Source organism: Rhamphochromis longiceps, linkage group LG6 (genome assembly GCF_057381845.1).
Source record: "Rhamphochromis longiceps isolate RC_006_pf linkage group LG6, R_longiceps_female_GT1.1, whole genome shotgun sequence".
Lineage (NCBI taxonomy): Eukaryota > Metazoa > Chordata > Actinopteri > Cichliformes > Cichlidae > Rhamphochromis > Rhamphochromis longiceps.
The window spans coordinates 12,637,912-12,665,028 of NC_140562.1; the positions used below are offsets into that span (position 1 = coordinate 12,637,912).

The 27,117-nt window shown below is 38.5% G+C and overlaps 2 protein-coding genes across 2 annotated transcripts; one reads left to right on the top strand and one right to left on the bottom strand.

The window, feature by feature from the left end:
* Positions 1 to 872: 872 nt before the first annotated feature.
* LOC146667572 (uncharacterized) lies at positions 873 to 3,473 on the top strand. Its single transcript, XM_085409245.1, has 2 exons — positions 873 to 924; positions 2,392 to 3,473. Exons 1-2 carry the CDS (start codon positions 873 to 875, stop codon positions 3,471 to 3,473), a joined length of 1,134 nt encoding a protein of 377 aa, XP_085265371.1.
* A 6,858-nt stretch (positions 3,474 to 10,331) lies between these two features.
* Positions 10,332 to 13,511, bottom strand: LOC146667573 (lysosomal alpha-mannosidase-like). The gene is made up of 5 exons (XM_085408782.1): positions 13,395 to 13,511; positions 11,485 to 11,658; positions 11,215 to 11,408; positions 10,646 to 10,778; positions 10,332 to 10,540 (listed from the first exon to the last, which is right to left on the bottom strand). Exons 1-5 carry the CDS (start codon positions 13,471 to 13,473, stop codon positions 10,332 to 10,334), a joined length of 789 nt encoding a protein of 262 aa, XP_085264908.1. The 5' UTR covers positions 13,474 to 13,511.
* Between the last annotated feature and the right edge of the window lie 13,606 nt (positions 13,512 to 27,117).

A 27,117-nucleotide genomic window follows, 5' to 3' on the forward strand; every position in this document is an offset into this window, starting at 1 on the left:
TAACTACAGCCCAGCCCATGCAGCAGTATATGAATGACTAACCTCGTATTGTGGATGGATTATCTCAGTTGTTCTCCTGGCTGAAGTTTGGTCCTTTTACAGCATCCTGCCATGCGATTACATTTGTTCCTGACCACCGAGAACACTCACATTAACTTTTATCGAGTGGAAAAAAGTTAGCTTGTTTATATTATGCTAACATAGCTGTGTCGCTAGCGGTCACGTAGCACATCATTATATACCAGCTAGCCCAACTTCAGTAACCCTACAAACGTCACTGCTGTTTAGTTTTCTGTCTTCATTTATGCTGGAAGTGATAGCAGAGCTGTACGTTTGAATTTGTTTCCAAAACCTGCAGTCAGGACATGCTATATTGTATTTAGATAGAAGCTAGCGAGCTAACTCCCTGCTAACTTCTCTGTTAAATGTCATAAATTCCGTTTTCATGGATGCCTGGATGTTAAACTCAATTGTTACACCTGGTAGAGCAGAACGCTGATCATTTTATTAAAAATGAAAGACTTTAGACAGTTTTTCAACTCTCAGTAATGCCATAGTGATCGTTTGATATATGGACCTGCAGCGGAGTTTAGACCCAGACAGGCTAGTGAGGTCAGACTGAACAACCGGATAGTTCTATGCCGTGCACGTGTACACGTTGACAACCGTAACCATGGCCGCCGAGGGTATATAAATGCTGCACAAGGTTCCAAACGTCCGTTTACACTTGCTCGTGGACTTGTTTCGACCTGCTCCAACCTCAGCCTGTGGAAAGCTAAGTTTTGCAAACTATTTCACTAAAAGCGGATATAACTTGAGAGCAGAACAAGTACTTCATCGTTTGTACTTGTTTTTGTTTTTCAAGTTTGAAGATGGCTCGCCGTGGACCCGGACCCCTCGACTGTCACCTGGACTTCGCTGCAGGTAAGTGTGAAAATTTCTTTAAATGTAAATTACTGTAATAATTTAACAAGTTCCAGTGTGAATATCAAGTTTTAACGTGATCAAATATGTGTATTCAAGATTGTTTCCCGTAAATTGTTTGTATGTTTTAAATTTTCCGGGAGAGGTGTAGAAATTATTAACGACTGGTGTATGAATATGAAAAAAAGGTGTTACTTTGACTTGAAGGCTTCAAATTTGACACTTTTCTTTAAAATGAAATGGTTAAAAATAGCTTAATGGACTAAAATTTGTAAAATGCCCAAAAATCAGTTTCTGTGGTAACGGCATCTTCAAGATGTCACGGGTCAGAACACGCAGGCGTAAACACACAGATCCAGGTCCCCTCCTGACATCCTTTTCTTCTCCGGATCAAAGGCTTTATTGACATAAACTATATTTTTTCTCTGCTGCAAAACACAAAGATAAAAAAATACAAATAAAATAATATCAAAAGAATATGAAAACAGTAGTAATAATGGCATTAAGACCTATCTTCTGTTACGGTAATGCTTTTAACCTTATTAGATAGCAGAGAGAGATATTGTACACAGGGATATTTACACAGTGATAGCATGTTTACCACAGATTAGATGTACCTGTCCTTATGGCAGATACAGTCCTTGTGCACATTTCTAAAAATGTGGATTCTGGGTTAAGAGTTTCTGTTTGTTTGTTTTTCACTTGACCATCATTTTCAGACATACCTGCAGAGCTTTGTGTGTGCAATTTTTACTCTTGCCAAGGAGGTTGTGTTTTTATTTTAAAAAAAACAAATAAAAAAAACAAATATAAAAAACAAATATATATATATATATATATATATATATATATATATATATATATATATATATATATATGTATGTATGTATATGTGTATGTATATGTGTGTGTGTGTTTTGTTTGCTTTTTATATTTAGGACATGCGATTGGTACATGTGGTCTAAATGTTACATTATGGTTTGCATCCACATATTTAACCTATGAGCTTTTTTCAAAATGTGTGACATCGTGAATTGTAAATAAAACAGGAGAATGAGCTGCATGGTTAGTTATAAATGTACTGTAGTATATTTATATAATAAGTTACTCATGTCCGGCTATTTACAAATCAATACCTATTATCCATTACCTATTCCAACATAGTGTTTGCATAAAGGCTTACAAAGAACAAATAAAACAAATTGAATGTACACAAAATACAGTGACATATATAGTGTCAATATAGTGTCACCTTAAAAGTACACAGAGTGAGCTGCCTTGGTGGAGGTTTGGTGGTCTTCTATTAAAAAACTTGACTTAAAGATTGAACAAGTAGAAGTGTCATTCAGTCTGGCATAAAATGCTTTTCTCTCATCCTCTGCTCAAACTAACAGATGTAGGTCTGTTGCTTTAACACTGGGTGTCTATTACATTCCTAATGTTATTTTAAAAATTGTTTCCTCACAGGGCGTCTTGACTATGTGGTTGAACGCCCTGCAGAAGAAGGCCTTCCTGAAGTCATCAGGATCCTGGATGACAGTCTCCAGAGCACCACCTCTTCTGGTGAAGTTCAGGACACTGATACCCAGCGTATCAGCGAAGGTGAGTATGGTGAGTATTTTATCCCTCTCTCATCCTCACCCTTATCTCATGAAGCACCAGATGCTGATGACAGTGAACAGCAAGGTGAGTATGGTAGGTATTTTATCCCTTTCTCACCCTCACCCTCTTCTCATGAAGCACCAGATGCTGATGACGGTGAACAGCAAGGTGAGTATGGTGAGTACCCCCCCTACCTACCTATAGACGATGAAGAGGTGAGTGAACAGACTGACAATTCATCTGACTGGAACGACTCAGAAGAGTGGGGGGATTGGCTTAGCGATGACTCTGGGTATGACACCATGGATGAGAGAGATGATTCCCCTCTCATCCGGGAGCACCCTCCAGAGCCGTTTTGGCACGATTGGCAACGTCCTATTGCTCCAGGTGCTGCCCCCATCCCCATGCCGCCTTTCGGCCAGGCCAATGCCCCATTCTTCCCTCGAGTTGTTGCCCAGGTTGGTGATCCCCCAGCTGCTCCTCCCCCAGCTGCTCCTCCCCCAGCTGCTCCCTCTGCTGCTCCTCCCCCAGCTGCTCCCTCTGCTGCTCCTTCCTCAGCTGCTCCCTCTGCTGCTTCTTCCTCAGCTGCTCCCTCTGCTGCTTCTTCCTCAGCTGCTCCCTCTGCTGCTCCTTCCTCAGCTGCTCTCTCTGCTGCTCCCTCCTCAGCTGCTTCCTCTGCTGCTCCCTCTGCTGCTCCTTCCTCAGCCGCTCCCTCTGCTGCTCCTTTCTCAGCTGCTCTGTCATCTGCTTCCTCAGCTGATCTCTCTGCTGCTCCTTCCTCAGAAAAGAGAAGCAGAGAAGACATCTGCACCGAAGAGGTAAGTGCAAAGAGGTGCAAGGTGAGTGACCAGTTTGATGCCCCTTCAACATCCTCAGGTAGTTTTGGAGTCAGACGTTTCTGGGAGAGGCCTTTTAACCTTTCCATGGATGACAGTGACTCTGATTAGTTTATGTTAGAACGTGTTTTTAAACTTTGCCTTTGTGTTTTTGTTTTTACAGATATATGAACATGTGACTCGCACATGTGAAATGTATTTCTTTTTTTCTTGATATGTGACATTAATATTAATATTACATTGTGAATTAAAGGTCGTTTTTTAGTTGTTATTACTTCCAGTTACGTCCAAGATGGAGCAAACACCCCACCCAGAAGACAGCCTTACCCCGACCAACCCGATGAGAAGGATGGATGACCAAGTGAAAAACGGGAGAGTGGTGCTGTGTTCCAACTATGTAAGTTATCACCTCACATTGACAACAAACTGTATTGAAGACAAAATTCTTCCAATAGTTGGTATAAATCATCATCCTATGTCAGCAGCACTGTAGGTTTAGCTTTATTTATATTTTTCATGTGTATACGTTGGGTTTAAAATTGCTTTTTAACAACATACTGCAGCTACCAACAATGAAAATGCTGTTTTGTGTTAAAATGACGTCTTTCTTGTGTTATTGCTTTGCAGGGCAGCTGAGAGTGGACAGAGCTGCACAGAGGACCAAAGATCCACTCTCAGCACTTCATACCTGACTGGCCACAGCACCAACCCTCCTCACCCTGGGTGAGGAGGGTCCTGACCCCGCCTGCACAGAGGGAGTTGTGAACATGCACTTCTGTGTTGGTGGGTTTAGGATCCTCCTCACACTCACACTGATGAAGACTGTCACTGGAAGATGTCTCCATTGCATCAGCAGGACGTAAGCATTTGTAAAATATTACAGTTTGTGATGTTTTGTACATATTTTTATTGCATCATTTAAAACTATGAGATATAAAATAAACCAATTTTCATAACATTTTCTGTGTATTTAGTTGTTTTCTTAATAAGTTCTTTGGAACATCATTGCAACCTGTCAGCTTTTTATTGAGGATTTAGAAAGTTGCTGGTGGCCCGAGTGTGTAGAGTGGGGTGTTGTTTTTGTCACATGGTGAAAGTGACCTCATGGGGAGCAAAGAGAACAACTGAACAATTTGGGGATTCACAGACTTTCGTAATCGCTAAAAACAATTAATAAAAATTGTTCTGTGTGAACTAAAAGCTCAAATATAAACCATCCTGACACTGACACAAATGATCTGCTGTTTATAAGCAGGACAGTGTTTTCATGAGCCTGGATGAAGCTAATTTGCATGAGTTTAACCTCCTGGTCAAAAACTTGCATGACTCTGATATCACTCCAACTTTCTTCTGTTTATTTATTCATTTTTGCTAATTGTAGTAGATTAATATGTTCACCAACTGATTGTTGGCCTGAATGTTTGAATGTTTGCAGTTTCAGGTCCTACTGATCAGTTTTAAGTATTGTAGAAAGTGAGCAGCAATTGAATCAAGTCCTGGGATGAAATGGGACAAAAGGGTAATGTGATGGCCACATTAGTTCCCTTCCCTCGTTTAACAATGTGTAAGCAGACTGCTTTAACCTGCAATTTACTGCATGTTGTTAGGCTGCATGGTACAACCACAGTCTGCTAACCACCCGTGGTGATCGAAGGTTTTGAGGTCTTGCTTGAGCTACTGATGAAGTTTTATCAAAGCTTGTTAAGTTTCCCAACCACATTTTATCCTGATGGTCCAAGGCTTAAATCTTTATGCTCACAGACGTACTTCTGTAATTAATCAGTGACCGATTTATTACTTTAAGTTACAGTGTGAGGGGCATTAATGAACATAAATCAGATTTAACTGGATTATGTGTTTAGGTCAAGAGACACAGACCTTCATCTTTAAGAGGCTCTTCTTGAATATCTAATCACGATGTTTGCCATGCAAGTACACTGGACGGTTGTTTTTAACAGAATCATTTGATGATTCTGATGAAATGAAGTATTGTTTCAATGAGCTGTGGCACCATTCTTGCTTTAGCAGTGAAAGGAGTCAGGTAGGGCTCCATCAGGAAGAGGGCCCCAGAGATCCTATCCCCCCGCCCACTTCCCTGGGGCTTGAACATCAGTGGATTTCCACTTAAGCAAAGCCTCATCAAGTTCCTGCAAACAGCACCACACACACACACTATCATGTACAGAGTGTGGATGCTGTGTCTAAGACCACGATCATTGTGTTCCCACCATCTGGTGCAAGCTTCATCTGTTTCACTGTGTTCTCCTAAAGGCCAAGACAGCAGGACAGTGAAATCAATCTCACTTATAGGTGCCAGAAATCAGTTGATGTGAGATTAATGGTGGTAATCAGGTTATGCATTTGTTGTCTTCTCAGCAGGTGGGAAACATCTCTCTTTATTTGTTTATGTACATGTGTATCAGAAATCTATTTTCCTGTACAGCTCAGGTTTAAGGCACAATGTTTATCTAATCTAATGAAGATCAGTGAAAATACTGACATTAGTGACGTTAACCCTTGACTAAGAGTTTCTTAGTCAATTGTTAATGGGAAACACATTTCCACACCACCATCTTCTAAGCTGTGATGCTACATGTGCAGCAGCAAACGTCCAATTAGTACCGATCAGAAGGTTGGAGGTTCGATCGCTGCCTGATCTGATCTGTATCTCAAAGTATCCTTGGACACGATACTGAACCCCAAACTGCTCTTTCACGTGTCCATCAGAGTATGAATGTTAGATAGAAAGAACTTAGGTACAGAAAAGTGCTTGTATGAATGGGTGAATGAGGTGTATAAAGTACTTTGAGTGCTTGAGTAGAAAAGTGCTATTTAAGAACAAGGATGTGCAAGAATTTGCTAGACACGCTCTTCTTTTTCCAAAACTAAAAATGTTATTTCAAATTTGGCAGCCTGTGTGTCAAAGAGACTGAAGAGTAACTAAAGGGCAAAGTCCAGGAATACAGCCAAACTCAGGAGATCAGTTAGGAGCACAACTGAGCAAAGGTGATTCAAAAAAATGGAGAGAAACTCTGCCATGCAGTGCCATGCTGAGCAGACTGGTTTACAGCCACAAGAGAGACTCAGCGTTCACAGATCATAAAATCTTCAGGGAGCAAAGCTCTCAGAGAAGCTATAATGCAATCCACAGATAGAATACAGTCAATAAACTCCAAGTGAAATGTTAAACAGTGCATGGATAGCTTTTTGTTCAGCTTTTTCTTCGTATCCTTTTTCCCCCTTTCTAAAGTCTCTTCAGAGGCTTTGCAGTTTGTCAAACAGCAGCTGGTAAAAAGGCTTTTGCAGTGAGGCAGGGAGCCTGTTCAAACCAGATTATGCTTGATTTGATGACTGCAGAGAACTTGGGGCTGACAGCTCAGATTAGGATCGGTTCTCCCTTGAAAAGGCATTAGTGTGTTCTGTCATGGCAGGATTTCTGTTCAATGTGCAGGTAGATTGAAATCAAAGGGCACCAAAGACACCCAAACCTGAGGGATCATTACGTGACACCCAAAGCATCTGAGCAGTCTTATTCCTTCATCTGTACCAAATTACTCAGATTCACAGACGTCGTGCACAGCAGACCTGCAATACAACGATGAATAACAGGAGTTACGCCTGCGTTTGACAGGTCAAAATGTCACAGGGAGCAGTTCAGTTAAGTTTCATTCCCCTCCAGAAATCACTTCATGCATGATTATCAGGAACCTTTGAGTAATGACAGCACTTAAGTGAGTGTTTCCTTACCATGTTCCACTTTGTCACCAAGTTTTAGGATGAGAACGTTTTTTTCTATTTCTGTTGTGTTTTATTCAACTTTTAATAAAACACAACTTTTATTCATCCGTCAATAGAAAAAACTTTTGCAGTTTCAGTATTCAGGGACACCATATTATCATTATCTTTAAAACTGCATTTGAAACTTAATGCTGAGTTTTTACTTTCTGCAGTTGAAGTTATCTAAAGAAACTGTGTGTGGGTGCAGCTGAAAAAACGTCTTTTGGCAAATAACACAGAAATTCTGAAATCCTCTACTGCTTATATCAAAGAGAATAAAAGAAACCAAAGCTAAACTCTAAAAGATTATTTATTTCAGCTTGTTTACAGTTATCCACACCTCACAGCTTTTTATGGGTTGATAGTTTTCCTGATCCAATCTGCATACTCAGGATCACAGAGGTCCATGAAGGCAGCCGGTGCTCTGCATACAAAGTCCAGATCTCCCACAAAAGAAGAGACCCCATAAATCCTGCCATTATGAACCACTCCTCCACCAGAGTCTCCCTGCAAGACAGAAATACAGTTTCCCAGTTTTATAAAATCTTTCTGTATTTTGAATGTTTAATAAATGCAGCTGTGAGCTGAGGGATCATGCAAACTCACTCGACATATATCTTTCCCAGGACTTTGTCCACAGAACCAGTGCTGATAGCTCCTGACTCGGTGGACCTCGGGGAATTATTTCTGTAAAATATCATTGAGCTCTGTACAGCTGACAACCTCAGTCTCTGCACAGTGAAGAGAGGGTGATTCACCAGGTTCTAGAAAAAAGGGACAATTAGTTCAGCTTAAAGCACTTTTTAAAAAATGATGCAGATTTGTATTTTATGCAGAAATGCAGCAGAAAGAAATAAAATGGTCTGAGCTCACAGGAAAAGCTTGTTTTTGCTTTGAACACATTAGAAATGAAGAAAAATACAATTTCAGTACAAATATCTGCAACATCTCTTTACTAATAAAGTAACAGTTTGGATGGTTTGTTTTCTTTTTTTCTTAATACAACAAATTTGTTAAAAATCATCTTCCTTCTTTTCTCATTAGCTAGTCCAGTGGTGGCACCATAACCTGCGACCTCAACTCTGGAATGACACAAGAAGTGTTTGGACACTTTTCTCTCCTTTTTTTGTCAGTTACATACAAATACATATATTGATTGTTTTGCACGTTAACTTTGAAATGTTGCCCTGAGGCCTGTACTATGAAGCAGGATCTCATCTCTCCAGGTAACTTCAGAGTTCTATATGAAGGATTTTGACTTCTTACCAGAGAAAATTGTAAGAGTAACCCTGACCTGCTGTTATATTAGTTATGTCCTTTATAGAGTTTTAGTCACCACTTTATCATCACGCACCACACCTGGCTAGCATGCTTGCACTGTGCTTGCTCAGCGCATTGGGACACCATTCAAGCTCACTGCAGCACATGCTACTTCCTGTTTTAAAGGGCTTTGTAGCAGCCCTTGTTACATGCGTGGGCACGGAGCATGAAGCAGAAAGCACAGCTTAAAAGAGAAGTTGATATACCCGGCGGCGTGACACTGACTGGTGTTTTACACCCTTTTTGGCTCCTACCTCAAAGCACACTGTGCGCTGTCGATCTTATGTGCTGCACAGTAATGTTTAATATTTAGTATTTACAGTTATATTCCCATATATCATTGTGATGTTGTTTATTCTATTGCTCTCGTTTTCTTCTGCTTGTTTTCTTTTTTCATTCTCAGCAGGTGAAATTAAAAAAGTATCTATTGTTAGCTAGTTTATTGTTTATTTATTGTGTCATTCTTTCTCCCTGTCCTATCCCCCAGTCATGTCTGTCCCGTCTTTAAAAAACAAAAATAAAATAAATACATAATTATAATAAAGGTCAATCAAATGGACTAATATGGCAAGGCCATGATGATCCACTTGGTAAAGTAAATCCACTTGGCATCTTTCTTGGCCTTCAGACAACAATTCTGATTGCTAAAGATCCAAACCGGACAACAAAAAAAACAAACAAAAACAAAACAAAACATTTCTATGAAAAAAAACAAAACAAAAACACAGAAAACCGTACATTTGCACTCAATGCTTGAACTTAACGCTGCTACTGTATTTGTTTTTGTCCCTGTTAGCCTTTATGAGCAGTGGCTCAGGAGGCACAGACCATCTCCACGTGTTGAGCCAATATTTTATGTATATTTACTTAGGTGATTATCTTTTCATATACAGATATAGTGTTTTAATGGGGTATTTATTTTAATGAATATAATCATACATAAAAATGTGAGCAATATCATTTATATAGATCTGTTTTAGTGCTGTGATTCCCCACAGCATGCCCCAACAGAGATCCCAATACCTCTGAGTGTTTTCAATCTGAATGAAAATAAGTAAGCAGCGGAAGGGGAGGCCACCGGTGTTCATGAAATCAAGCTTCATGAATTCAGCAGAGGCTTGTTTAGGATTTTAGATTTCTCGTTAATTCAGGAAGAGAGAACAAAAGCTCTCCTATTATTCTCTTTGTGGCTGTTATTAAATTCTGGCGACGATGCAGTGATATTGTTACAGCCCTACTCTTTACATCTGATTTTATTTTTTCTCATTAGGAGTTTTCCTGTTGAAACATTTTTGGCTGTTGTCATCGTCTGTGTGCATTGTCTGTGTTTCCAGGCCAGAAACCGTAGCGGACAGGTGGGCTACGTCCCGGAGAAATACCTGCAGCTGCCCTCCTCCAACAGCCTGCTGAGCATGCTGCAGTCGCTGGCCGCGCTGGACGCCCGATCCCAGTCCTCCAGCAACTCCACCGAACCTGAAACCGAACTCCCAACCGGCTCCGTCACCTCACACTATTCAAAGCACATTTATATGATGGCTAAAGTGGTGAATGTGGATTATTAAAGGAGGACATTGCATTACACTATCTGTAGATGTCTTTATTATTGTGATCATGACAGGTTCATAAAATAAAACCAGACAGGTTGAGAAAAGATTTATGGGGACCTGCATGAAGATATGCTGACATTACTTGAAACAAGAGGTTCCTACTGAAATTTTACATGTCATGTTAGCTAGTCACAGCTGTATATGGGCTGGGATAAAAAGCACAGCATCCCTTCTGCTTCCTCTTTTTCTAAATCAGAAAGCGTTGTTTGATGTCTTTTGATTTAACATGAGCATTTTTTTCGTAGTGTTAGTTAAACATGCGGTGTTAAGAACACCACGTGACTGATAAATCAGTGTCTCTGTGCGCCAGTGTGGAGTTGTGTCCAACCTGACTGTTGGTGATGACGAGGAAGCGTCCCACCACATCATCAACATTATAGTCTTCAAGATCAGGATCGTCTCTGATAGGTGGGTCACTGCAGAGCTGGTCCCAGCAGAAGCCCTCAGGAGGGTTGTAGCCATTAGGAAGGATCCCTGTTGGTTAACGGGGGCAAGCGGTTAAAAAATAATGTGACACCGTCCTGTTGCTGAGTCCAGAAGTCATTAACATAAAGGGATGAAGAAAGAAACTTTGCATACCAGTAAAGAGGTCAGCCATTGGAGGAGTGAGGCTGTCGGAGGCTCTCCATAGAAGCTCCTGCTCCTTATTCCTCATCCTGCGAGCCCGGTCTTGATAGTCTAGACGACCAAAGAAGAAGCCATCGAATCCCATCTGCAGCAAAAGACAGACAGTTAATGGTTAAAGGAAAGTCAAATGGAAAGCCAGTGAACTAAAGTGTGCCTTCATGTAATAATGCAGCATTCTGGAAATAAGCCCATTTGATTCATTGCAGAGCAGCAAATCTGATAATGACGATACAGCCAAAAATTTGTAATGAGAAAACGGAGAGTCTTTCTCGACGTGAGTGCTACCTTCTAACTCTAATTAGCCTCAACTCTCTTCTTTAACTGATAAATTCTCCCATTTTAAGTCTCACTAGAAATCAGGCCTTCCTTAAGGTGACCAATTATGCTCATCCTTCTATTCTGCCCTATACTGCTGATATTAAACATGGCCAACGTTTGAAAGTGTGACAGTGAATGAGCTGAGCAATTCTGAAGTGTGACTCGTGCAAAACTCGAAGAATAAACATAAAGAGCTATGCTACCTGTGCAAACATGGAGGCGTGTTCCCGGGCGTGGCCAAGGGGGTCGATGTGCCAGGCGACGCGGGGACGGCCACAGGCTCCAAAAGTCTCATTAAGGAACCTCAGACCAATGGTCATCTGGTCAATGACGGCGCTGTAGTGTGTGGCAGCCTCGTCGCTCATACACCAACCACCATTCACAAATTCCAGACGGCCTGCGGGAGGAGCAGCTTTTGGTAAGGATGCACTGAAACACTTAACGCAGCTGTATAGTACTGAATGGGTATTTACCTTCATTAACCAGCTGTTTGACTGTCTGCTGCATGCTGGAGCTCTGACTCTTCCACCAGTGGTAGAAAAAGGCCGTCTCCACATAGATGAACCTCCTATCTGGATTCTTCCACAACTGATCCACAACTGAGTCCAGGATGTACTGAACACCAGCGTGCTGGATGTCATTACGATCTACGCGCACAAATGTGCACAGATTTAGGACAAAAGAGACGTTATTTTGTCAATGCTTCAAGAAGTGGTCAGAATTTAGTTGCTGTGTGTCACAGTTTGAAAAATATTTATTTACACTAACGTATCTTAACAGCAAGAAAGTATATGTGCTCATCTGCATTCATGCATATGCCCAATCAAACCACCCTCATTGCAGATGAGTTCTGCTTACATATTAACCCAGACTGGAAATCAATATCAGATGACGGTCACCTGCACAACACCTGGCCTTACAACTTACTATAAACAACATGTGACATTAAAATATGCAAGCTCGACAATCAATTCCACTAAAAGCATAAAACTCTAAAGCAATGAAGAAGTAAACTGTTGCAGTAAACAGTACATTATGAGGCAGCGTGAAATACACGACAGAGTATAAAATTAAACGAAGGTGTTTTAATATCGTCTTCTGGTACATTTCGACAGTGGCTCGGGCCACTTCGGGGGTGGGGTGCCCTCGGCCTCTCGGCCTGGGGCTCGGTCACTCTGGCGCAGCTGGCTGCCGGCGGAGCTCACGGGCAGGTCACTGCAAACCCCCCTGGCTTCTGCTCCACAGCTGCTGAGTGACCCCTCATCTGGGGCTCTCCTCAGCTCTTTCTGGGACAGTGGCACAGCTGCCCCTCTGTTGGTCTTCCTTGGTCTCTTGTGCTCTGAGGGCCTCTGGATGTCTGGAGTCTTGATCTCCTCCATACCTGCTTCATGCCCTGGAGGACGGGGCTGTGGCCCCCCACACCCTCTAGCAGATCATTACATGAAGGAACCTTTTAAAAACAAGCGCGCTCATGCTCACAGGTGTACACACGAGTGCTCACACACACAAACTACACCCTTTTTGGCTCCTACCTTAAAGCACACTGTGTGCTGTCGATCTTACGTGCTGCACAAAAATTGTTTAACATTTAGTATTTACTGTTATATTCCCATAGATCATCGTGATGTTGTTTATTCTATTGTTCTAGTCTTCTTCTGCTTGTTTTCTTTTTTCTTTCTCAACAGGTGATCCAGGAAAAGAAAAAGAGAAAAAAAAGGTGATGAAGCAGATTTTCATTGTCTTTTCTCTCTATCTCTTTTCTCCTTTTTCTTTCCCTCTCCTTCTGTTAACTTTCTTCTGAACTTTTCTTCTTGTTTTTCTTTCCCATCCCCGAGTCCAGTCTGGCCTGATTACAATATCTTAGAATAAAAATAACTAATAAAGATCAAATAAACTATGACAATCAAGTGGGCCAGTATAGCAAAAGGCCCACTTGGGAAAGTAAATCTGTTGGGCATTTTTCTTGGCCTTCAGACAATAATTCTGATTGCTACAGTGCCAGACAGGACACAAAAAAAAAGAAAAAAAAAGATACATTTCCACATTTCGCACAGCCCCAACAACAGACAGTAGTTCGAACATGAGTGATGGCTGTCACTCCAGTTCACATTCAAATCAAATCCAGAGATCATGTGAATGAACCACCATTAAAACACATCATAGGGCTTTAAAGCAGGAGGATAACGCTGCTGGTCACAAGACCCACAATCACTTGTAGCAGCAATCAGGAAGATATTTAGTACCAGTCAATAGAGCAGATTAACTTGCATCAGCAGAACTACTAGAGTAAATAGAAACATATGCAAACATTTGACAGAGTAAACACAGAGCAGGAGGTTGGCTAATAGCTTCACAGTGTTTTTTCTGTATGTGTCACACTGACCTCCATAGAAGTACTGGTCCACAGTCTTGAGCCAGCCAACGTCATCATGTGTGTGCGGGACCAGGTGGACATTCAACATGCCCGGCTTGGTGGCATGACATGACTGCACACAGACACACACTCTATGAATACAGCTGTACTGCTCTGTCGGAAGAGTCATAATGTCGACAAATATTCACTCCAAAAAGTGATCGTCTGCCAAAAATATTTTCTTTCTTTCTTTCTTTTTAAATTATAAATATGTATTTATTTGATTTGATTTTCGGTTGTTACAGACGGGACAGACATGACTGGGGGATAAGACAGGGAGAAAGAATGAAAGAAAGAGAGGGGGAGAAAGAAAAATAGAGGGGAGAAGAGATGGTGAGAAAGGTACGCAAGATCGACAGCGCACAATGTGCTTTGAGGTAGCAGCCAAGAAAGGTGTAGTTTGTGTCTGTGAAAACCCGTGTGTCCGCCTGTGTGCACACCTGTGTGCACACCTGTGTGGATCAGCATGCTTGTATTCAGTTCAGTTCAGTTCAGTTCATTTTTATTTCAAACATTTCAAACATGTGCCTTCACAATCATTACAAAATATCATTCCATTATTTGTTTGAAAAGGAGTAGGCTGAAGTATTTACTTATTTGTCCCTACCCCCTCAAGTTTTACCTGTCATTCATTTAATTTTTTTTTTGTCTTAAATTAAACAAACAACATATGAAACATATAAACATATGAAGTAAAACAAAACATAACATACATAAATCAAAAACAAGAAATTAGCAAGCCCCACCACAGTATAGTTTCTTTCATATGAAAAATACAGAATGTGTACATTTGCAGATACACAAGTTATGGAAAAACAACAAACCAAAACAAAACAAAAAAACAAAAAAACAACCAAAAAAGAACCGCAACACCATTACCAGCAACATTACCATCCTGGGTTAACCCCGTTTTCTTCATTCTTATACTTATTTAAAATTAGGTTTTTATATTTTACTTTAAACTGTTTTATGTTTTGACTGTCTTTTATTTCTTCTGTTAGACTGTTCCATAATTTAACTCCTGAAATTGAGATTGACATAGTTCTTAAAGTTGTTCTAGCACTTTGTATTTTTAAATTCCATTTCCCTCTTAAGTTATACCCACCTTCTCTTTCTATGAACAATTTACAGATTTCTTTGGGAAGCAATTTATTTCTGACTTTATACATTATTTGCGCTGTTTTAAGCTTCACCAAGTCTTGGAATTTAATAGCTTGCATTTTGACAAAGAGTGCATTTGTATGGTCCCTGTACCCTACATTATTTATTAATCTAATGGCCCTTTTCTGTATTATAGTTATTGTTTGTGTGTTACTTTTGTATGTGTTTCCCCAGACCTCTACACAGTAGCTCATATATGGCAGTAGTAAAGCACAGTATAAAATGTGCAGTGCTTTCTGATCCAACATATGCTTTGCTTTTCCCAGGACGGCAATGCCCCGTGCCAATTTCCCCCGAACATAAGTAATGTGTGGCTTCCAACAGAGCTTGTGGTCAATGATCACCCCAAGAAATTTTATTTCATTTACTCTTTCTAAATATACATTGTCAACACATATTTCTACTTCGATGTTTTTCTTTTGGTTTCCAAACAACATAAATTTGGTTTTATCGAGATTCAATGATAATTTATTTATATCAAACCACTTCTTTAATATCGTTAATTCCTGTGTGATCATTTCCAAAACCTGTGGCAATTCCCCACCTGCACACAGTATATTTGTGTCATCTGCAAATATTACAAACTTTAAAATCTCCGATACTCTGCAGATATCATTTAAGTACATAATAAACATTTTTGGACCCAGTACTGAACCTTGCGGTACTCCACAAGCTATATCCATCAAATTAGATTTATATTCATTTATTTGTACATATTGTTGCCTATTCCCTACATAGCTTTTTAACCATTCCAAAACCACTCCCCTAAACTTTTCCAGTTTTTTTAATAGAATTTCATGATTAACAGTATCAAACGCCTTCTTTAGATCTAAGAAAACTCCGAGCGCATACCTCTTATTATCCATACATTCCGTTATCTTTTCCATTAGATCTATCAGTGCCAAAGCTGTTGATCTGTTGTTTCTGAACCCATACTGACTATCTGTCATTAATTCATATTTTTCCACAAAACTGTCAAATCTTTTTATGAAGAGTTTTTCCAGTATCTTAGAGAACTGGGAGAGTATTGACACTGGTCTATAGTTTGTAAAATGATGTCTTTCACCGGTTTTGTAAATGGGAATAACTTTAGCAACTTTCATTTTTTGTGGAAAAACTCCTTTTTGAAACGACAAGTTGAATATATATTTTAATGGTTTTACGATACCATCAATAACTGTCTTTACCGTTACCATATCAATATCATTCCAGTCTGTACTGGTTTTGTTCTTAAGTCCTCTAACCATGTCATAAATCTCTTTCTCTTCCACTGCTCTTAAAAACATTGAGCTACTATTCCTTTCAATATTTTCACCAGTGTCCCTTTCTATTCCATCAACCTTTATTTCTTCTGCCAGTTTTGGCCCTATGTTTACGAAGAATTCATTAAAGCCATTTACTATCTCCTCCATGTTATTAATACTTCTTGTCCCTTCTATAAAGTACCCAGGGTAATCATTATTCCTTGTTTCATTTTTGATTATTCTGTTTAATACATTCCATATATCTCTTGTGTTATCTTTATTGTGTTCTAACCTTTTAATGTAATACTCTCTTTTACAGGATCTCATTATATTAGTTAATTTATTTTTGTAAGTTTTATACTTCATTTCAGTTTCTATTGTTCTCTTTTTTATGAATTCTCGATATAAGGTATTCTTTTTTTTGCTGGCATTTTGTAGTCCTTTTGTCATCCATGGTCTTCCTGCATAGTTGTGTTTCCTATTGATTTCAATTACTGGGCAGTTTTTATCAAGTAATGTGTTAAATGTTCTTAAAAATCCTTCGTAAGCTTTATTAACTTCTGTTTGTTCATATACAATATTCCAATCTTGCTTTAAAAGTTCATTTCTAAGACAATTTAAGGTCTTCTCTGTTCTTATTCTTTTGTAAATAATCTTATGTCCATCGTTGTTCACTTTATAATGGCAATTATACGATGCAAAGACTGGTAAATGGTCACTTATATCATTGATTAACAGCCCACTTGTTATCTTTCCTTCTATTATATTTGTAAATATATTATCTAATAGAGTTGCACAATGAGATGTTATTCTGGTCGGTCTTGTTATCAGTGGAAATAAACCGATGCTGTACATGGAATCAATAAATTCTTCTGTACTCTTATTATGATTTGGATTCAATAAGTCAATATTAAAGTCCCCACAAATAAACATTCTTTTCTGATTTATATTTGTAAATAAGTCCTCCATATTATCCTTAAATATCTCAATCTTAGATCCTGGTGTTCTATATATACAACTGACAATTAGGTTTTTCCTTTTTTCTATAATTATTTCCACTGATAAACATTCCATCACTCCATCAATAACAGTTGTCATTCTTCCCATTCTTTTGTACTTTAGGTTTTTATCAATGTAAAGTGCCACCCCACCTCCTTTCTTGTTGATCCTGTCTACATGAAGGAATTCATATCCATTTATTTTAAAGTCTTCTTCTTTTCCAGGAGTTATCCAGGTCTCCGATATGGCTATCACATTGAATGGCTGTTCAAACTGTGTTATGTAGTCTTTGATGGATTGAAAGTTTGCATATAAGCTTCGACTATTAAAGTGAACCATTGTTATACCCTGTTCTACCTTGAATTCCTTTTTAAGTTGCTCATTTGTATAATAATTGCATTCATTTGTCTTATTGTTAAAGAAATTACAATCAGGATCTATGTTGCTGTCATACATCAATGTCTTATTTTCAATATCTATATGAGTTGTTAGTTGAAAATTGTCAGACATCTGCGTTGGTTGTGCACTTGGACGGTCACATCATATTTAGCACTGCTTTGCATTTATCAGTTATATTTTTCTAGTTCAGTCATCTCTTTGATGACTAGAACCTTAGCCTGCTCTGGTGTTCCATTTAACTTAATGAATATTTTACAGTCTATTCAAAAGGTTTCTCCATGTAACGATCTGCTAGGGAGTGTGGGGAGCCCCCAGACATTCAGAGGCCCCAGAATACGAGGACCCAAGGAGGACCACCAGGGGTGCAACCGTGCCACCCTCCTGGGAAGAGCTGAGGAGAGCCCTAAACGAGAGGTCACCCAGCAGCCACAGAGCAGAGGCCAGAGGGAGTTGCAGTGGCGTGCCCGCGGGATCTGCCGGCAGCCAGCTGTGCCAGAGAGAATTGGGCCTCAGGCCCAGAGGCTAGAGGCCTGAGTGCACCCCACCTCCCGGAAGGGGCCCAGCCGGGCCACGGGCACCAGGCCCTGCCAGTTGGCCACCAGGAGTGAGTCGGCACATACATGAGCGCTCAGCCCCAGACACCAAGAACCACCAACACACCAACGTCTGAGGGCATCAGCCACTGGCAGGGAGTGCAGTGAGGGGAGATAGGCCTCCAAACCTCGGAGAGCCTGAGATGTTCCCAGAGAGGTGGAGTCTAAGACCCAAGCTGACATATAAACACAGACGGTGCATTCCCACCCCCATATACACAAACTCACCCGACGTGGAGACAGACACAAAGAGTCTAACTCTATATCTCAGGTCCAGGTACCCCCGCCCTCAGAGGGGCAAACCGGACCCGGACCCAGGAGATGTAACCCTTCTCTCTGGGGTGGAGGAAAGCAAACCGCCTCCTTATCTGCAGCAGCAGGGAGGCCCCGCATCCCAGACCCCAATCTGACGGCCAGCACCTCCTCCCAGTCCCCCTGCCCAGACGGTTAACAGAACGGGGGTGAGTGAAGACCCCAAACCTCCCTCCACCCGCTCATATGTAGTGTTGCTGCGTCCTGTTCTTAAGTGCATTTAATTATTACTGTCTGTAATTTTAAAAAGCAAAGTTTTCAAGAAATCAACATCCAGGTTTGCAGTTAAAGCCACAAACTCAATCTTCTACCAGTTAATTGTATAACAAACAACCTCACCAGATCTAATAGTACAGGAACAGATCGCTCAGGATTTGACAGGACCAAAACAACATCATCTGCATATATATTCCACAATCACATAGGGATGGGGGTGGGGGGTGGGGCTCGTGTTTAGAATTAGAATTAGAATTAGAATTCAACTTTATTGTCATTGCACATGCACAGGTACAGGGCAACGAAATGCAGTTTGCATCCATCCAGAAGTGCTTTAGTGATATAGATATATTACAATATATAATAGCAATAATATAGATATGTGGCTACAATGTAGCTTGCCATCACCAGTGTGTGAATGTGTGTGTGAATGGGTAAAAAAAAAAAAGAGGCAGCACGGTGGCACGGTGGTTAGCACTGTTGCCGCACAGCAAGAAGGTCCTGAGTTCAATTCCAACATCAGGCTGGGGTCTTTCTGTGTGGAGTTTGCATGTTCTCCCCGTGTTTGCGTGGGTTCTCTCCGGGTACTCCGGCTTCCTCCCACTGTCCAAAGACATGCAGCTTGTGGGGATAGGTTAATTGGATAATTCAAATTGCCACTAGGTGTGAATGGTTGTCTGTCCCTGTGTGTTGGCCCTGCGACAGACTGGCGACCTGTCCAGGTTGTACCCCGCCTTTCGCCCTATGACAGCTGGGATAGGCTCCAGCGCCTCCCGCGACCCTGAAAAGGATAAGCGAATGGATGGATGGATGGATAGATATGTAAGTATATTACAGAAATGGGTCTATTATGGTATGTTATAATGTACACGGTATGAAGTATGTTGTGAATATTCTATAACTATAAGTATGTACAGGCTGTAGTGAGTACAAGCTATGAACAGGATATAAATATGAAAAACTATACAGAATATGAAATAATGATACTGATGTTTGTTGCATTTGAAATTATCTGACAGTTAAAATGTTTTATTATTTGTATTGCTCAAAATGACAGCGTGTAATCTGTTATCAGACTCAACTGGCTTCTCTCAAAAAGTAAAATAAGCCCCCCCACCACTTTAATCACACTCTAGATCTTGTTTTAACATACGACATAGAAACGGAACATTTAACAGATAACTCGTAAGCTGGAGATGAAATGGTGTGCAAAAATGTAGTAGATCATCATTTAGCCTGCTTTATTAAAAAAGCCCTCCATAAAGCTAGAACATCTTACTATTCATTACTGATTGAAGAAAATAAGAACAGCTTCTTCCCATGTGCTGTCAGAACTCTTAATGCAAACTAAAAGTATGAACTGACTTCCCCAGTTCATCCACTGTGATGCTGCTATTGATTAGCTATGTGCAATATCTCAGTCTTTCCATGTTTTGTGCAATATTTTAGGCTCATGTGCCATATCTCTAGTGTGTGCAATATTTATGGTCCTGTGCAATATTTTGGTCTCAGTGGTATCTCAGTGGTATTACCACCCTAAACAACCATAGCCCCTCCATCCAGCCAGCGATCGTGGCTCAAGAGTTGGGAGGTCGCCTTGTAATCGGAAGGTTGCCGGTTCGAGACCTGGCTTAGACAGGCTCGGTCGTCGTGTCCTTGGGCAAGACACTTCACCTGTTGCCTACTGGTGGTGGTCAGAAGGCCCGGTGGCGCCAGTGTCCGGCAGCCTCGCCTCTGTCAGTGCGTCCCAGGGTGGCTGTGGCTACAATGTAGCTTGCCATCACCAGTGTGTGAATGGGTGGATGACTGGATGTACAGTGTTTTGGGGTCCTTAGGGACTAGAAAAGCGCTATACAAATACAGACCATTTACCATTTCACCCCTATTTATTTTATTATATAACTGCCCTTGTATACACCCACAATGTTTCTGTTTCAATGTTTCTTACGCATACACCATGTATATAGTTGGTTATTTTTTTCCCTCGTTGTACATTGTTTTCTCTTCTTTACTTTCATTGCATCTCCAGCCCAGTACAGCTTAAGGGAAGTTGGGACAATGTAAAAGACTTTCTTTAGGCAATTGCATTTGAATTACCTAAATTCATGACAGGCATTCAAGCAGTAATGCCTGGACTGAGAAACAAACACACCAAGCTTCTGTGTTGTTTGAGCCAGAGACTGCACTTGTGGATGAACAATACAAACATTTTATGTTTATTATGTCAGTAATGTAACTTGCAATAAAAAGTTATGGGAAGCTTAGACTTAGTTTCAGAATAATTACATCTGATACTTTGTTTTATTGAAAAGGTTATTAAAGTTTTAAATTGTATGACAAATAAAATAATAAATTACTAAAAAACACCAGCTACAATATTCGTAATATGTGTGTTGTTCAGCAGAACAGTGTCCAGTATGTTAGTTGATATACTTTATTTACATTTGAAAACAAAAGTTGGCATTACAAGGAGCGTTTTTAATTCTTAATTTTTAAATAAACATACAGTGTTTATATTAAGTGTTGAATTAGAAAAAGATTCAAGGATATTATGTCAGACAATGGCAGTAAGAAACATAGTGTTAAAATAGCTGTATATAGCATTATCTCTTTGACCTGAAGATTAATCTTGAGAAGAGGTCAAAGGTCAGTTATCGTTATGGGGTCTTGCTATATGCTATGACACAAACATAGCAGAGTTGTAAGTATCATAGTTTCTAGGCTCTAAGGCTTTTTGTCAGTTTAATAGTGAGCTTTACAAGATTGATGTTCGTGCTCAAGGTTGGCACAGGCCTAAGTTCGCTTATGACCACTAGAGCTGAAAACAAGACCTCAAGCAATCCTAAGGCTAATTAGCGCGGCTAGCATTTTAATATCTGTTAAATGTTGTCATTGCTAACATATACCTGTTTTACAGCATGGTGAGTAGCGAGAACGCTAAGTTATTGTTAGCTTCGATAAGAAAAATGTGAAGATGTAATATTACCATGAGCTATATGCTAATGTTATTCACTCAAGCAAACATCTCAGTTACGGATTTGCTGCTTTCTAATATCTATGTTTATTTCTGGATATACCTATACCTACGTGCTTATATTACATCCCACATAAAGGGTGATAAGGCAGTAACTATAAATGACCATAAATTAACTGTAAATTACATTGCAGTGAGCTCCATTCTTATAGTTTTATTACGTGCACACGCAGTTGGCAACCGTAACCAAGGCGAGTGTTTAAATGCACTTCCACAACGTTCCATTCGTTCTTTTGTGCTGGCTCGTGAACTTGTCTTGACCTGCTCCAAACTCAGCTTGTGGAAAGATAACTTTTGGAGAATATTTCTACAGAAAGCGGAATTTACTAGAAAGCGACAGTACAAACGACTTCTGAGTCGTTTGTACTTGTGTTTCGTCATAACAGCAAAGCTGGCTGGCTCATCATGGATCCGGACTCATTGAAAGTCACCTGGCTGGTACGTTTCAAAGATTCTTCAATTATTTTAAGAGTCACTAGACAACTATAATAATTTAACAAGTTCCAGTGTGAATATCAAATTTTTAATGTGATCAAAATATGTGTATTCCAAGATTTTTCCCGGTAAATAGTTTGTATGCTTTAAATTTTGCGGGACAGCTGTAGAATTTATTACCGACTGGCCTATGAATGTGAAAAAAGGTGTTACTTTGATTGAAGGCTTCAAATTTGACACTGCCCCCCAATAAAATGGTTAAACTAGCTTAATGGACAAAGATTAGTAAAATACTCCCCAAAAAAAGAATAAAAATAAAATCAATTTCTATGGTAACAGCATTTTGTCACAATGATAGAACATGCAGGTGAACACACCAGATCCCCTGTAGCTCCTGACATCATTTTCTTCTCTGGATCAAAAGCTTCATTAGGTAAACTATAACGTTTTTTCCCAGCTACATAACGCAGTGATAAAAAAAATAATCAAAACAAAATAATATAAAAATAATATTGAAAACATTAAGCATAGTCAAAATAATCATGAAGTTAAACCTTTATGTGTGTGTTTTATTTTGTGTTTTATTTTAAAAATATGTGCTTGGAGTTCCACTGCCTTTGTTTGTATTGGGAACATTTAGGACATGAAATTGGTACATTAAACCTCTGATGCTGTTTCAAAATGTGTTACATTGTTAATGAAAGAATCGTAATAAATAAATAAATAAATAAGAGAATGAGCTGCCTAGTTAGTTATACATTTCCTGTAGTATATTTATGTAACAAGCTATTTATGTCCAGTTATTTACAAATGAGTACCTATTATCCATTACCTACTCCAACGTAGTGTTTGCATAAAGGTTTAAAAAGGACAAATAAAAAGAAATGAATGTATACAAAATAAAATAGTGTTACCATAAAAGTGTAGTGTGCACAGAGTGAGCTGCCTTGGTGGAGGTTTGGTGCTCTTCTATTAAAAATGGATGCTTCACTTAATGATGTGAACTTAGTTGACATCTTTTGATCTCACATGAAAAAGTCGAAGTGTCACTCAGTCTGACATAAATGTAGCCTAAAATGCTCTTCTGTCATCATCTGCTCAAACTAATAAATGTAGGTCTGTTGCTTTAGCACTGGCTGTTTATTACATTCCTAATGTTATTTTAAACTTGTTTCCTTACAGACTGTCTTGACTATGTGGTTGAGCGTCCTGCAGAAGAAGGCCTTCCTCAAGTCATCAGGATCCTGGATGACAGTCTCCTGAACGCCATCTCTTCTGATGAAGCACAGGAAACTGATGCCCAGCGTGTCGGTGACGGTGAGTATATCCCTCCCTCAGTCTTCCCCTTTTCTCATAAAGAACTGGATGCTGATGCGTGTCAGCGAAGTGCAAGATGAAAAAACCCTCCCTGAAAATGAGGAATCAATGCTGGAAAGTCATTTTATTGCTTTGAGGTCTGTTTATTGCAAATATCTTTGACTTGTTTTTATGCCTTGTAATGTTTATGTGTGTATTTATGTCTTATAATGTTTATATGTGTATTTATGTCTTGTACTGCTGGTAAGTAACTTTCTTGCACTGAGGTCTGTTTATTGCAAGTATCTTTGACTTGTTTTTATGTCTTATAATGTTTATATGTGTATTTATGTCTTGTATTGCTGTTAAATGTGTATGTATGTCTTCAATTGCTGGTAAGTAACTTTCTTGTACTGAGGTCTGTTTGTGGCAAATATCTTTGACTTGTTTTTATGTCTTGTAATGTTTATATGTGTATTTATGTCTTGTATTGCTGTTAAATGTGTATGTATGTCTTCAATTGCTGGTAAGTAACTTTCTTGTACTGAGGTCTGTTTGTCGCAAATATCTTTGACTTGTTTTTATGTCTTGTAATGTTTATGTCTGTATGTATGTCTTCAATTGCTGTTAAGTAACTTTCTTGCACTGAGGTCTGTTTGTTGCAAATATCTTTGACTTGTTTTTATGTCTTGTAATGTTTATGTGTGTATTTATGTCTTCAATTGCTGGTAAGTAACTTTCTTGCACTGAGGTCTGTTTGTCGCAAATATCTTTGCCTTGTTTTTATGTCTTATAATGTTTATGTCTGTATGTATTTCTTCAATTGCTGTTAAGTAACTTTCTTGCACTGAGGTCTGTTTGTTGCAAATATCTTTGACCTGTTTTTATGTCTTATAATGTTTATATTTGTACTTATGTGTTGCATTGCTCGTGAGTAACTTTCTTGCACTGAGGTCTGTTTATTGCAAATATCTTTGACCCTTTTTTTATGTCTTATAATGTTTATATTTGTACTTATGTCTTGTATTGCTGGTAAGTAACTTTCTTGCACTGAGGTCTGTTTGTTGCAAATATCTTTGACTTGTTTTTATGTCTTTTAATGTTTATGTGTGTATGTATGTCTTCAATTGCTCTTAAGTAACTTTCTTGCACTGAGGTCTGCTTGTTGCAAATATCTTTGACTTGTTTTTATGTCTTGTAATGTTTATGTGTGTATTTATGTCTTGTAATGATTATGTGTGTATGTATGTCTTGTATTGCTGGTAAGTAACTTTCTTGCGCTGAGGTCTGTTTGTTGGAAATATCTTTGACTTGCTTTTATGTCTTATAATGTTTATGTGTGTATTTATGTCTTTTATTGCTGGTAAGTAACTTTCTTGCACTGAGGTCTGTTTATTGCGTATATCTTTGACTTGTTTTTATGTCTTTCAATGTTTATGTGTGTATGTATGTCTTCAATTGCTCTTAAGTAACTTTCTTGCACTGAGGTCTGTTTGTTGCAAATATCTTTGACTTGTTTTTATGTCTTATAATGTTTATATTTGTACTTAGGTCTTGTATTGCTGGTAAGTAACTTTCTTGCACTGAGGTCTGTTTATTGCAAATATCTTTGACCTGTTTTTATGTCTTATAATGTTTATATTTGTACTTTTGTCTTGTATTGCTGGTAAGTAACTTTCTTGCACTGAGGTCTGTTTATTGCAAATATCTTTGACCTGTTTTTATGTCTTATAATGTTTATATTTGTACTTATGTCTTGTATTGCTGGTAAGTAACTTTCTTGCACTGAGGTCTGTTTGTTGCAAATATCTTTGACCTTTTTTTATGTCTTCTAATGTTTATTTGTGTATTTATGTCTTCTAATGATTATGTGTGTATTTATGTCTTGGATTGCTGTTAAATGTGTATTTATGTCTTGTATTGCTGTTAAGTAACTTTCTTGCACTGAGGTCTGTTTCTTGCAAATATCTTTGACCTGTTTTTATGTCTTATAATGTTTATATTTGTACTTATGTGTTGTATTGCTGGTAAGTAACTTTCTTGCACTGAGGTCTGTTTGTTGCAAATATCTTTGACTTGTTTTTATGTCTTATAATGTTTATGTCTGTATGTATGTCTTCAATTGCTGTTAAGTAACTTTCTTGCACTGAGGTCTGTTTGTTGCAAATATCTTTGACTTGTTTTTATCTCTTATAATGTTTATGTCTGTATGTATGTCTTCAATTGCTGTTAAGTAACTTTCTTGCACTGAGGTCTGTTTGTTGCAAATATCTTTGACCTGTTTTTATGTCTTATAATGTTTATATTTGTACTTATGTGTTGTATTGCTGGTAAGTAACTTTCTTGCACTGAGGTCTGTTTGTTGCAAATATCTTTGACTTGTTTTTATGTCTTATAATGTTTATGTCTGTATGTATGTCTTCAATTGCTGTTAAGTAACTTTCTTGCACTGAAGTCTGTTTGTTGCAAATATCTTTGACTTGCTTTTATGTCTTATAATGTTTATGTGTGTATTTATGTCTGGTATTGCTGTTAAGTAACTTTCTTGCACTGAGGTCTGTTTGTTGCAAATATAATTGACCTGTTTTTATGTCTTATAATGTTTATATTTGTACTTATGTGTTGTATTGCTGGTAAGTAACTTTCTTGCACTGAGGTCTGTTTGTTGCAAATATCTTTGACTTGTTTTTATGTCTTATAATGTTTATGTCTGTATGTATGTCTTCAATTGCTGTTAAGTAACTTTCTTGCACTGAGGTCTGTTTGTTGCAAATATCTTTGACTTGTTTTTATGTCTTATAATGTTTATGTCTGTATGTATGTCTTCAATTGCTGTTAAGTAACTTTCTTGCACTGAGGTCTGTTTGTTGCAAATATCTTTGACTTGTTTTTATGTCTTATAATGTTTATGTCTGTATGTATGTCTTCAATTGCTGTTAAGTAACTTTCTTGCACTGAAGTCTGTTTGTTGCAAATATCTTTGACTTGCTTTTATGTCTTATAATGTTTATGTGTGTATTTATGTCTGGTATTGCTGTTAAACGTGTATTTATGTCTTGTATTGCTGGTAAGTAACTTTCTTGCACTGAGGTCTGTTTATTGCGAATATCTTTGACTTGTTTTTATGTCTTTTAATGTTTATGTGTGTGTGTATGTATGTCTTCAATTGCTGTTAAGTAACTTTCTTGCACTGAGGTCTGTTTGTTGCAAATATCTTTGACCTGTTTTTATGTCTTATAATGTTTATATTTGTACTTATGTGTTGCATTGCTGGTAAGTAACTTTCTTGCACTGAGGTCTGTTTGTTGCAAATATCTTTGACCTGTTTTTATGTCTTATAATGTTTATATTTGTACTTATGTGTTGCATTGCTGGTAAGTAACTTTCTTGCACTGAGGTCTGTTTGTTGCAAATATCTTTGACTTGTTTTTATGTCTTTTAATGTTTATGTGTGTATGTATGTCTTCAATTGCTGTTAAGTAACTTTCTTGCACTGAGGTCTGTTTGTTGCAAATATCTTTGACTTGTTTTTATGTCTTGTAATGTTTATGTGTGTATTTATGTCTTGTATTGCTGGTAAGTAACTTTCTTGCACTGAGGTCTGTTTGTTGCAAATATCTTTGACTTGTTTTTATGTCTTATAATGTTTATGTCTGTATGTATGTCTTCAATTGCTGTTAAGTAACTTTCTTGCACTGAGGTCTGTTTGTTGCAAATATCTTTGACCTGTTTTTATGTCTTATAATGTTTATATTTGTACTTATGTGTTGCATTGCTGGTAAGTAACTTTCTTTCACTGAGGTCTGTTTATTGCAAATATCTTTGACTTGTTTTTATGTCTTATAATGTTTATGTGTGTATTTATGTCTGGTATTGCTGTTAAATGTGTATTTATGTCTTGTATTGCTGGTAAGTAACTTTCTTGCACTGAGGTCTGTTTATTGCAAATATCTTTGACTTGTTTTTATGTCTTATAATGTTTATGTCTGTATGTATGTCTTCAA